General features: G+C 57.9%; 1 protein-coding gene across 1 annotated transcript; it reads left to right on the plus strand.

Moving 5' to 3' along the window:
* The first annotated feature begins 3,697 nt into the window (after positions 1–3,697).
* On the plus strand, positions 3,698–10,813 carry OSR1 (odd-skipped related transcription factor 1). The gene is given in 4 exon segments (XM_060309597.2): positions 3,698–3,923; positions 8,432–9,131; positions 9,881–9,992; positions 9,994–10,813. Coding segments are annotated over 3 exon segments (981 nt in total). The 5' UTR covers positions 3,698–3,923; positions 8,432–8,463; the 3' UTR covers positions 10,195–10,813.
* The last annotated feature ends 2,239 nt before the right edge of the window (positions 10,814–13,052 follow it).

The raw sequence follows: 13,052 nt of genomic DNA on the forward strand, positions 1-13,052 counted from the left end.
GACCCTGGCGTTGCTTGTACCTTATCAGAGCCTGTTATCTGCGCGATGTGTGTGGATGTCGTGTTGCCTGCCTCCCGTGCTTAAAAACTTTTCCCCAAAGCTGGATTTTGACCTGATTGATCGTAATGGTTCCAGAGGAACTATTGAGCCATTACAATCCATCATCTAAATGATTACAGAGGGATACCTAAATCTCCCGGTTATTTGAAAGCTGTGTACATGCTTAAAGGGGGGTCAAATAAGCAGACCCCCAATTGTCCACAAAGTAGTTACAGGAAAGCTTGCGTTGGAAGCAAAAGCTCACCTAGTACTAAGTAAATTTCATTTTCTAAAAAAAATGAGGTCACTTTTGTGTGGTTGGGAAGTGAGGAGAGGTGGGGTTCATTTTTTTATCCAAAACCCCCCAAAGCAAAGTAAGCCACGTTCTAGTTAATTTTCTGGAAGCTGCTCAATTTTCACTCCGAAGGCAGGCTGGGGCACTGTTCCTTCCGAGTGAGCAGGGGTCCGGAGAGGGTCTGGGGATGGGGTGGGGAGACCAGCAGAGGCTGTCACCACCCCATCGTGCCCAGGAAAGGAGGCGGAGGGCGGGCGGGGGCTCTCTGCGGGACTGGGTTCAGGGCGGTCCACGACCCGGCGCCACGGGCTGCCTTGGGTATCGCTTCCTGCTGGACCCCAGCGGCACTGGCGGGGAGTAACCCGGACCTGGAGGCCTGGTCGCTACTGTGGGACCATTTCCCCGAGACTGCTCCGTCCCAGACTCGGGCGCCCGCGGTTGCGCCGGGCGGGCGGTGGGTGCGCGAACCAGAAGGACCAGCGGCGGGGTTTGCGCGGGGTCTGGTCCCCCGCTGGTGCCCGCGGGCTCTAAGCGAGCAAAGCTTGCAGACACGGGGGCGGAGTGTGCGGGACGCCCAGGAATGGCATGGGTGTCCAGACAGGAGTTTCTCCACCTTCACTGAGCTCTGGGGCCATAGGGTGGTTGGGTACCCTATAGTGAGGCCGTTGACCATGTTTGAACCATGATGTCCTTGCAAGTTTTAAACGAATTTGGCTTCGCCGTAAAGTAACTCGGTAGCCCTTACGTGTCCTGAGTCCTGCTCTGCTCAGTCTATCCAAGCTGCAGTCCAGGCGCAGCGTGGCGACCTAGACCTAACTTAGTGGGATCTATTTGTCTTAAATGGGGCGGGGGGAGCCCCCTTTGTTCCCGTTGCATAGAGAAGCCGAGGGGTTCTTAGCTTCCAGGGTTTCTTCCTGCGGTGGGTCCAGAGGGAACTAGGATCTGGTTGGTCTCCACTGGAGACTGAGGCCAGGGTTTGGGGGTCATCCCCTTGGGTGCTCAGATTGACTTGGAGGACTCAGCGGCAGCTAGCAAATCTTGAATTTCATTATTCCAGCTTTCTGGGGGTGTTCATTGGCCAAGACCTAGAAAGAATGGCGTTGAAGCCAGGTGTCTGAAACAGATCTGAGGCTGGGCAGCGCCAGTGTCCTGCACCTCTCTCGCGCCTTGTCCTGTCCTAGGAAGCAGCTGGAGAGGCAAAACCTGAGATGCTGGGCAGCCCCATCTTGCCCCACACCAGCTAAGTTACAGGATTTGACCTGAGTGGGGTCAGTTTTCCAGATAACCTGGCAAAAGCAGCATTGAACAAGCGGGTTGCATGGCCCTTTCTTTAGGATCCCTAAAAACTTTCTCCAAGAGCTCTTTAGGGATCCTACTACCTGGAGATTTTCTAGAAGTCTTTGAGGCAGGTTGGCCAGGGGCCTTGATTCAGGAGAAAAAGGCAAGTGAAAGATGGAGGAAGCACAGTTGCACTGGGTGGCGTTCTGAGCAAGAGAGGTACACCCCAGGAGGCTCCATCCTACCTGAATGTCCTCTTCCTAGGGGCCGTTTCCTAAGTGGTCTGGACAGCCAGATGGCCCACTGCGGAGGCCTCTGTGGATTCTTTCACTGCTGGTAATAAAAGGTGCCAAGCTTGGTCTCCTAGGAGAGCCTGAGCCTTGTGCACACCGATTCCCTGGCCCGAGGTGGAAGCCGGTACCGTCCAGGAATGCCCTGCTGGACTTGCCCTCCCAGCCTTCCTTGCTCTTGGCACTTGCTGCCTTGGAATCTCAGGGGAGGGAGTGATCTCAGCTCCTTCTGTTCCCAAGGGGCCTCCCAGGGGGCCCGCCAAGGGCCAGAATGTCGCTCCATGCTGGAAGTTGCTAGGATTCCAGCTGCACAGACAAACTTACATGGGTCCCTTACTCTAGCACTAACCTGCAGGGGGTGAATGCAGTCCCCTGGGGCAAAGACTGCATCCCTTTTTCCTCCTCCCTGCCCAAGACAAAGTTACCTAGGGGCTGGAGGCCAGGTTCTGTTCTAAAGGCCTGGGGGTAAGACCAGGGTGTCCTCCAATTATTCCTTTTTGGGGGACATTTCCGCTACCGTTTTCCTAGGTCAGGGAACCAAGAGTCTTAAAAAAAAAAAAAGAAAGTCAGCTCAGACTTGCAGACTGAATCTGGACAGAGTGGCAGCTTCTTCCAGACACACAATACCAATATGCTAGAGACCCACTGAGGCCAGGATCCAGTCTGCAGACCTCAGAGGGGTCATTCAGCAGCAGTCTTGGGGCAAACCCCACGAGTGTAGGGGTGTGAATCTGGACTCACCCAAGCCCCAGAAACCAGCCCCTCCTCCGGACCCAGGGCTGGCTGTTCCAGAGAGATGGCGGGGAGGGATCTGGGCTGGGGTCAGCTGGAGGTCAGCTCTTAGAGCCAGGCAGTGAAGAAGGTACAAGTACTCTCCTTCTTAAAGCATAAGCAGTGAAGACAGAATTTCTTGCAGCCAGAACCCTGACCCTCACTTAGATCACAAACTCCACCTGAACCAATCCCTTGGACTCAAAGGTTCTGGAGCTGAAGAACTTTTCAGCGTGAATCGCGTGCCTGTGCAGCTCATCCTCCAAACTCTCATCCATCCTCCTAAACTAAATGAATACATGATTAGAGGGTGTGAACCCCGGAAGGTTTGGGGTCCTCGGGAAATAACTTTCTTGACTCCTTGCCCCATCCTCCGCCTCTAATCTTTCTAGCGAACTCCGTAACACAGGGTTTGGGGTCACCCATAGGCATTGGGGTCTGGGTTACCGCTCTGGCGCTGAGCACTCTCGGATGTCCAGGAGATGCTCCACGCCAGAAGGGATTCTGGGAGAAGAGGCTAGTCAGCAGGGGCCGAGGTGCGCTGGAGCCCAAACAAAGGCGCCAGGATCCCGACGCACCGCCCCCGCCTACCCCGACCTTGCACAGGCTGTGTCCTAGGCTCCGAGGCAGGGGACTGCGAAATGCGCGGTTTCAGCCCGGTTTCATCAGCTAGAGGTTGTTTTTCCTTTAGCGCGCCTGGGGGGATCTCGTGGGCCTAACAAACAACGCAGAAAGGGTCGCACAGGACTGAAGAACAGGGGACGCAGCTCCCGGGAGGCCGGGGTCAAGCGAGCGCCTCTGCCACAGTCGGCTGCCCGGGTCAGCAAAACTTTCTCTCTCAGTGCGCATGCGCAGGGCAGGATGGTTAGGGGGCAGGGGAGGGAGGGGAGGAATCCTGAGGCAAGGGGAGGGGGGAGGAGGAGGGGGGAGGGAGGGAGGAGGGAGGGTGGTGGATTAAAATAAGTAGGCGGCTCGGTGCTAAGGGGTGAGTGAGTCGGAGCTCGGTCTCTCCCCAGTACGTTCTCAGCCGCACCGGCTTCAGACCCAACGTAGGAGCCCCGAGAGAAGTTCACCATCCCTGGGCGGACAGGACTCCGGGGCCGCTGAGCGCTCCCGCGTGTCGGGCGCTCGGAGTCCCCGCAGCCGGAGAGGGGCCAGGACGCTGTGGAATCTAGCGCTTCTGGCTTCCCGGGTCCCCCGCAACGGGAGCCCCAGAGACGCGCGCAGCGCCGGGACCGCAGCGGAATAAGGTAACTGCAGCCCTGGGCGCCCGGGCTCGGCGAGGGGAATGCGGGCAGGACTCCCGGGTCCCCTGTCACCGATCGGCGGGTGTCTCCTCTCTCTCTATGTCCCAGAAAGAAGCTCCTCTCGCCAAGCGAAGGCTGCAGGACCATTGTGAAAGCGAGAGAGCAGCTGCAGTCCTGGGCGGTTGTGGGTGCTGGCTCAGGGGCTTCGCGTGAGAGGTCCTCGGCCTCTAACCCCGGGGAAATGAGGGGGCGGGTCCCCACTACTGCCCCCAGCGCGGCCGGGCTTCGCGGAATCCCAGGCGAGGTGCTCGCGGACTTCGGAAGTCAGCCTGTGGCCCCCCCTCTAAGAAACCGAAGCAACTAAAGCGGGCACAGACTCTCCCGAGACGCGCGCCGAGCCCGACCTGACCTACCTTAGCTGACGAAGAAGGAAGAGGGAGCGGATGGATGGCTACAGCCGCAGGCGCCCGCGCCAGGGACAGGTGCATGCCCCCGCCGGGTCGCGCTTTCGTGAGCGTTTGTCTTTTGCCGAGTTGCGCTCAGGTATGAGGCCGGCCCGACCCGGGAGCGCAGGGCCGCGTGCCTGACGCCGCCTCGCACTTGCGCTCTGCTTTCGGGGTGTTCTCTATCCGATGATTGCTCTGTGTGGTCAAGGCCTGGAGCGTAACCCGCGACTGTCCCGGTGCAGGGGAGCACGCAGGGGGCGCGAACACTACTTCCCAATCAGAGACCCGCACGCCGCAATAGCGGAAACACTGTGGAGCCGCGGGTGTCCTCAGTTTCGGGCTTGGAAGGGAAGGATTCGTTTGCTCCCGTGCCTGTCTCCCTTCAGGAGAGAAGGTGGGAGCCGGAGAAGAGAGGGAAAGATGTGACGGACTGCCTGCTGAACTAATTTCTCCCCCAAAATTTCTCTGATGAGAGGAATGAAAACCCACATCCAGTCGTTTTTCAGCATCTCGGCCAGTAGCGGGGTAGGCTCTTGGAGTATAGTGTAGCTGCTGAGGGTTTCTTTGTTGCCACAATTTGGTAAATTTCACCCGGGTTAAGAGCTGCGCGCTGGCTCTTGGGAACAGAAACCACGTGCAAGGCTAGTTAATCTCTCAGGTTCATGGCCTCCTAAAGAAGAGAGGGTCTGGCAAGGACGCGGGGGGCGGGGGGAACGGATGGAGGGCGACCAGTGGGTAGATGTTCTATCCGAGGTTCCAAGAAGTAATTGCGATTTCAATAAGACTGGGGAGCAGATCGCTGAGGATGCAGCAGGCGTTTAAATGCAGGGGTGATGGACGCGTAGCCGAAGGGTTCGTTCGATCTCGTTCGTTGCGAGAATTAAACAGAAGTGTCCCGTGCTGGTCAGTCCTTTCGCCAGGGGTCCGGACGCCGGTCACCACACGTGATGGGGATTCTGTGTCAAGGATGATTTTCTGGGGCTGATGCTAGACTCCTCCAGGCGCAAGCTCATGGAGCTCGCTCTGTCCTCATTAATGCAAGCAGTTAACTCGCTCACGCTCAATTAGCCCCGAATAAACTACTTTAATAGACTCTGCACACTTCATTAATGCCCAGCATAGGGTTGGCTGCAGACCCGGGACTGGCGCTCTGTCGCACGAGGTTTCGAAACAGTGTCTGCACAGCGCGGGGATCCGGGCTGGGAAGCGCGAATGGCGTTTGATGCGCGTGGTCAGCACCCTTACCCGCACCTCCAAGGTCCCGAGGTCCTAGCTCCTTGCCGAGTGGATGCCTGGCCTCGGGCCTGGGGAGAGGTGTTTTCTCTCGCTTTTAAAGATCTAAAGCCTTCACGCTGGGGTTCCGGTGTCAGGGCAACGGGAGCCAGCGGGGCCGGGCGTTTGCTCATCCTCTCTGGCGGGACAGGGGAGTGTGAGACTGTTTTTCTCTTAGCTGACTGCCTGAAACCGAATAGTGAATTCGGCCCATTCTTGGGACTACTAGTGTAGAGAGCCACGTTTCGAACGAATTTCGTCCCCGGGAAAATCGCTGACGAGGGCCTGGGGAACCCTGCCCTCGGAATGTGGCAGAAAATAAACTGACTGAGCCCCTGAGAAAAAGAAATTGAGTGTCGGGGGAAGCGAGATTGGGCAGATAGCCCGTTAACGTTGGCTCCCAAGAGCAGTGTCGGCTGCAGGCGCCCGCTCCCCTTACCGAGCCCAAGGGCTCTGCTCCTGGGGGTGGGCGAGGAGAGGCCAGGTTAGTACGCGAGGGATTGGTGGGATCCCCGACCCTGCACGGAGCCGGTCCGGGCTCGGGTGCAGCCCAGCGCTCTGTCGCCATCGCCGGGGGTAGGCCGAGCACTAGGGGAGCAAGTGGAGGCCCGGGCGGCGCCCTGCGGGCCCCGGGGAGCCAGAGATAAGGATCTGATTTCCAGCGCAGGGAGGGGAAGGAGAGGTGACAGCAAATCAAAGAGCGCTCACCTCGCCTAACTCTGGGCAGACCTTTGAAGTCGGCGAGTCGTCTCCTTTCTCCCCCCTCCCCCTTCCCAACCCAAACAGGCTCCAGCTTTCTCTCTGGCCCAATTCGTATTTTGCTTCGCCGTGTCTCAACGCTGTAGGAGGGTCTCGGGTTGTCCCTGGCGCGACCCGTGATCGACGCAATGGAGAACACTGCTGCGGAGGCCAGGGCTCCGCCGCCGGGGTCCTCGCTCCGCACCCCCACCCAGATTTGTGCCTCCCTGAGCTCCAGGCCAAATAAATTGCTGCGGTCCGACTTGGTTTTCATTCGATTTAACCTGCGCGAGGACATCGCTGCTGGCTCTCGGTGTTTTGCTCCCTCCACCCCCAGCAGAGCTTCTTTCCTTAGGGCCCACCACACCGAGAGTGACTTTCCCCAACAGCTTCGAGGGGGGAAGGGCTTCTAGGTCAATATTGTCCTCAATTCTCCTGGGAACAGCACGGCACTGCCCTCACATTAAAAGCTTCCCTGTAGTGAAAGGCAGCCTGAGCCTGAGGGGCCTGGGCTGAGGGTAAGCAAGGCTTCAGAAGCTGTCTGGGTGGTGTCAGTGTGTGCTGTGAAGGAGGGAACAGAGCAGGGGCCTGGGAAGACCAGGGATGCGGACCTGCTGCAGGTTGGAAAGATCTGAGGAAGAGGAGAGGGGAAATGAGGAGTAAAGAGAGAAGGGGGCGGCAGGGGATTGAGACAGGCAAGGAGAAGCGGGTCCCAAGCACCTGCTCCCCAGTGACTTCTTGAGCTGGAGTTCGGCACTTGAGCGGCCCAGGGTCTTCTGTGTAATTCCACCTTTTTTTCTCCCTGTTGTTGCCTCCACTGGACAGACCCGAGTTAGGAGTGTCTGGGAGGCACAGACCTAAAAGGTCTGTCTGCCGAGTCTAGACCTGTCCACGGAGGCTAGGGACCCTGACCAAGACTCAAGAAGGCCAGGAGACTGCTTGTCACATCAGCATGACTCCCCTTTGGCTTTGCTCAAGCTCCCTGGCCTTGCATTTGGAGGGTGCGTAGGCCACAGCAGCTGAGGCCCAGCCTCAATGCTCTTACTCATAGGCAAACCCATCTGCTGGGGAGGGGGTGCTCACCACACGCACAAACAGCCCGAGAGCCCCAAGACCCTGCCCCCCTTTCCTATGGGGTAGGGAGGGCACTGCAGCCCCCTTGTACATGACTGCAGATGTTTGAGTGAGTAAATAAATGTGGCTGTTAGCGTCCTTGCTGAAACAAAGGTGATCCCCAAGGGCTGCGGAAGGGACTCAGTCCGCAAGGAGCTGCAGAGAGGGTGGTGTCAAAAGGGCTCGTTAATAGCGATACAGAAAAGCAAATTTGAGGTCAACGTTGAGAGTTGTAAGGAGAAACATGACATGGCTTCTAGAAGCCAAGTTGATGGTCAGCTAGTACAGCTTAATGCACAGGAGCTGGGAGATGTGCAGATTCGTGGGCGTTTGTACGTGTGCTGTCTATGGAGCTCTTTGTAGGTGCGGTGTGATCCCGTGTGTGCGCGAGCGCTCCTCCCTGCATTTTGTTTAGTAGCACAGTACTGCTTGTCGCAGTTTATCTTTGCACCTTGTTGTCAACTCTGCTTCAGAATGTGTGAGTCTGTGTTTATCTGTCAGCATGCATTTCTGTATTTGTTTATCTGCACATGAATGTGTAAGTGTGCTTCCAAGTTTCTGTTATCTTTACAGGAGAGTGTAATTCTCTGTTGACTCAGGCTTGCCTGGATGTAAGTCTTTACAGGACAGTTTCCCTGTGCTTATGCCTTTCTCAGTGTCATGTACACTGTGGACTCATTTTAAGTTGGTCGCATTGCATAGGATTTAGTTTGGTTTCTGTATCAAGTTGTGTGTCTCTGCTGGAGGCCATTGGGAAGGAGTCCTGCAATTTTGAGGGTTCCTGTCTTCTCGGTGAGGGCAGTGAGCTCCATGGGTGGGGTCTTAGGTTCCCAGCTCTGGCTCTGGGGGACAGAGAAGGTGTGGCTGGGCTGGAACTCAGAAGGAGGGCACTTACCTTGAACTTGTCTGTTCCTCTCCCCTCCCCTCTTCTTTTCCTTGCAGATCGAGATTGAGAACATACTGCAACTACGGCCATGGGCAGCAAAACCTTGCCAGCACCGGTGCCCATCCACCCATCTCTGCAGCTCACCAACTACTCCTTTCTTCAGGCAGTGAATGGCCTGCCCACAGTGCCCTCGGACCACCTGCCCAATCTGTATGGTTTCAGTGCGCTGCATGCCGTGCACCTGCACCAGTGGACGCTGGGCTACCCCGCGATGCATTTGCCGCGGTCCTCTTTCTCCAAAGTGCCCGGCGCCGTGTCCAGCCTGGTGGACGCGCGCTTCCAGCTGCCCGCCTTCCCCTGGTTCCCTCACGTCATCCAGCCCAAGCCTGAGATCACCGCTGGAGGCAGCGGCCCCGCGGCGCTCAAGACCAAGCCGCGCTTTGATTTTGCCAACCTGGCCTTGGCGGCCACGCAAGAAGATCCGTCCAAGCTTGGCCGGGGAGAGGGTCCCGGGTCCCCTGCCAGTGGGCTGGGCGCCCTCCTGGATGTGACCAAGCTGTCCCCAGAAAAGAAGCCCACGAGGGGACGCCTGCCTTCCAAAACCAAGAAGGAGTTCGTCTGCAAATTCTGTGGCCGCCACTTCACTAAGTCCTACAACCTCCTCATCCATGAGCGGACGCACACGGACGAGCGGCCCTACACCTGCGACATCTGCCACAAAGCCTTCCGGAGGCAAGACCACCTACGAGACCACAGGTGCGGTACTGCGGGTGGCCCAGAAGAGAGCTGGCTGTCTGCTTCTGTCCCACCAGCCTCCTCCCTAATGCCGAGTTTCAGGAGACCCACCCCCTACCAAGTCCAAGCCTCCTAAGTTTCTGGGATTCCCCCAGATCGGGAAGGAAACCAACAAAGCTCAGGGATGGGTTCCTGGAGCATGGGTGGAGAGAACATGCGAGGAATAGGACCCAGGCTCCAGACAGGCGTGCACAGCTTCCTCCATCTGCAGCGCTGTGCAGTAGACGTTTCTGCGATGATGAAAAGTGATACGTGGCACAAATGACAATCAAGCGCTCGAAATGGGCAACTTAGTGTAGCTGAGAAGCTAACTTTTCAGCTTCACCTGATTTGAATTTTAATAACCACATGTGGCTCGTGATTACTGTTTGGGACAGCACAGCTCCAGCAAATATTCCCACCCAGGTCCCTTCACTCACCTTCGGTGTTGACTCAGGCCTTATAAGGAGGCCATGCTGAGCCCTGGTTAGGAAGGCAGGGGTCGGCCTAGCTGGATCTGTGCACGGCTCAGACGGAGGTGTCTCCTTCACCTCCCTACTCCATCCCCAAACTCGGCACTGCCCTGCTCCACACTAGGTACTCCCAAACCTCCTTTCTTCTGAGGGCAAGCTCCTCATTGCAGTGGGAGGGGATCTTGGATAACTATTTATAATATTTATAACATTGTGTCATTTTGCAAGGATTAATTCTCGGTCTGTTTTTGCCCTCAGATATATTCACTCCAAAGAGAAGCCTTTCAAGTGTCAAGAGTGCGGGAAAGGATTCTGCCAGTCCAGGACTCTCGCTGTCCACAAGACGCTACACTCACAGGTGAAGGAGCTCAAAACCTCCAAGATCAAATGCTAAACAGAGCCTCCGGGGCACCCGGACCCTGGGTCACGCCGCCCCCTCTTCCAGAGGGACCAGAAGCCGAAGGCGACTCTGGCGGGCAGCGGGAGGGCCTCCCGGGACCTTCCCCCATCCCAAACGCGTCCCCCGGGGCCCGGGCGCACGCGGAACTCCAGAGCCCCGCCCCGGGCCGTGACCCCGGCCGCCCGGGCGGCTCCCCCAGGACGCGGCTAAACTCTTGGCCAAAAGGAGGTACTCACGTGGCGGAAGGGAAACTGCATTAAAAAAAAGAACGAAAGCTTCGCGGAGCCGCAGCGGCGCCTCTCCCAGAAGTATTACTTTTTCTATTGTTATTTTATACGTTTTCTTTATTCTTTATTTTTTTTTCTTTGAACATATAAGCTTGTAACTCTGACTGCGGAGAGAGAGGGGAGAGGAAAAGAAGTTCTGTGCTCTCTCGCAGCCTCCAACCCCTCCTCCCGCCTCCAACCCCACCCCTGGGAGCCTGCAAAAGTGTAATCCCTGTATCTGCTTCAGCCGCCGGGCCCCAGGATCGCGGGGCCGGGGAGCGCCCCTCCCAGCTCCTGCCGCGCAGCGGGTCGTGGGCTCCCGGACTCCGACGGCGGGGCGAGGGCCTCGGGCCCTGGGGCTGGAGGGGGCCCGGCCTCCGGCTCCCCGGCTCCGCTGCCCCATCACCACGAGCGAGCAGAAGGCTAGGAGCAGGACGATGTATTGCGATTGGCACTTTATGCTGACCATCGGTAACGGACATTTATCACTGGAGTTTTTAAAAATATTAAATAAACGGTTATTTTACAGGCATTGAAGGATGGGTAATTTCCCTCCCAAATGTAGGAAACTGGGCGGCTCCTTTCTTTGAGAGGAGCGGGGTTTCGCTGCCCAAGCCGACCTGTCCCACTTCAGCAACTTTCCCCTAATTAGCGTCAGCGGTTTGGGATGGGTGGAGCAGCGCTCCTCTCTCCCGGTGCTGGGCAACCGCGGACCCCGCCCGCATATATTTTCTTACTTTTCTCCTCCACTTTGGCCTTAGGGTCTCAGTATCCCCAGTCCTCATCTCCGAAGGGCTCCGAGTTTACAAAGAAGCCGAGCCTGCGGCCAATACATCGGCCGTGAGAAATCCCAACATCTCCGGGTGTCGGGGTCGCTTAGGGTCCACCAAGGGAAGAGAACGTCACCCACCTCCCCAACGAAAAGCCTCCCTCCTGGTCTCTTGCTGCTGCACTGGGGCGGGAAGGAAGCGCCCTCACGGACTGCCTCACGCCAGTACCGTCCCCCGGGCCCCCATACGCGGCTACAAATACATAATCACCGCTGCCTCCCCAAAGCCCCCAAGCTACATCCCTCCCTCTGTTAGGAGCCCCCGACACAATTCTCTGGCTGGGGCCTCTCCCCTGCCCGGATCCCGGCTCCACGCCCGCAAAGATTCCTGCCGTTTTAAAGCCTTGTCAGGAATGGCGGGGGCGGGCGCCCTGGGAGGCCCGGGGAGTTTCGGAGGAGAAATCTGAGTCCGCCCTCCACAAGTTGAACCTTCCCTGGGGCGCCTAGTTTTCCCACAATTAGAGGCCAGGCAGCAGGGGGCTCTCCAGCTTGGGGCGGGGCGGGGCTCCCCCAGCTTCAGCATCCTGACCGCGCGGCGGCTCAGGCGGTGGCGCCCGCGGCCCTTCCCGAGCCGAGCGCAGCCTCTCGGGCTTCTGTGTCCGGCGCTCAGCGACCGCGGAGACAGCTGGGCCGAGCTTACCTGCAACAGGGACCACCAATCCTCGGTCTGAAAAAGTGTGCCGGGGTTGCAGGAGTTAAAACGCTCTAGCCTTTCGCTGCGCCATCCTCACCTCCTCTGGGAATGCCTCCCCGCTCTCGGCGGGCTTGAACTCGGCGGTGCGGGAACCCAACTTATCTCTGTGGCCTTGGCCGGGACGGCGTGGACGAGTCCTGCCCTCAGCATTTGGAGCCACGCTGCCCCCTGCTGGACAGGCCTGGAGGGGCGGCCCAGGAATCGGGGCACCTCGCTGTGTCCTGCCCGCAACCCCGAGTAACTTCCGCCGCAGGTCCTGTCTGCATCTGGTCTTGCCCTCCAAACCTTCTTGACCGGTCCCAGGACCCACTGAGAGCGAGGGGCGGGGCGCTGCCGGTTCTGGACCGGCCTATGGGATCTCCGCTAGTCAAGCAAGAGCCCAAGCCTTCTTACTCCTCGGGTCCAAAAGGACTCGCCCCAGGAGAGAGCGGAGCCCGTATCCCAGAGAACTGTGACCTCTGGGCATCTGGAGGGAGGGTTAGTCAGTGGGTTTTGGGCTTCGACGGCTTGGGCCCAGGCAGCGCAGGCTGTGGTATGTCGCGCTTCGCCGCGACTTGTGTTAGCACCCCAGGGGAGAAGCCACATCTGTTCCTTTACTCGCCCGGTTAAGTGATTGTTCCGAGATGAGGACAGGGCGTGGGTACACACACACACACACACACACACACACACACACACACACACACACACACACTCCACTACCGAGAGCTTTGATCACCTCTGAGGACCTGAGAGAGTGCCTCACTCGGTTCCTTTACTCTTTGAGGGAGTCCATTTCTCTCAGGGATTGACTGCTGCTGCCCCGTGTCCCTCACATTGCACCACCTCCCACCTCCCCAGGACACAAAGAACCTCTGCCCCAACTCAAGGACTTAGTAAGGACTGTGAAATGGGGAGGTTTGCCAAGGAGGGTTTTCCTTTCTGGCCCACCCACCTCTGATACCATGAATCCCCGCCCCTCCGTCCCCAGGCCCTGCCACGGAGAGACTTTCAGTACCGAGTGTGCGTCCTTGGAAGAATGAATTCCTAAGCGCAGAAGTTTGGGGGATGGGGTGGGAGTGAGACAGGGTGCTGCCCAGAGACCTCCAGCCTGTTCTCAATGCCTCTATCATCTTGGTGGATGCAGAAACCACTTAGCAGCGTAGCTGGCTGCAGTCTATCCTCATGGCAGTGATTTCATACACTGCAGTCACAGCGACTGCAAATGGAAGGGCAAGCCTGGGTCGCGGACCACCAGACCC

This window comes from Globicephala melas, chromosome 12 (genome assembly GCF_963455315.2).
Source record: "Globicephala melas chromosome 12, mGloMel1.2, whole genome shotgun sequence".
In the NCBI taxonomy this organism is placed as follows: Eukaryota; Metazoa; Chordata; class Mammalia; order Artiodactyla; family Delphinidae; genus Globicephala; species Globicephala melas.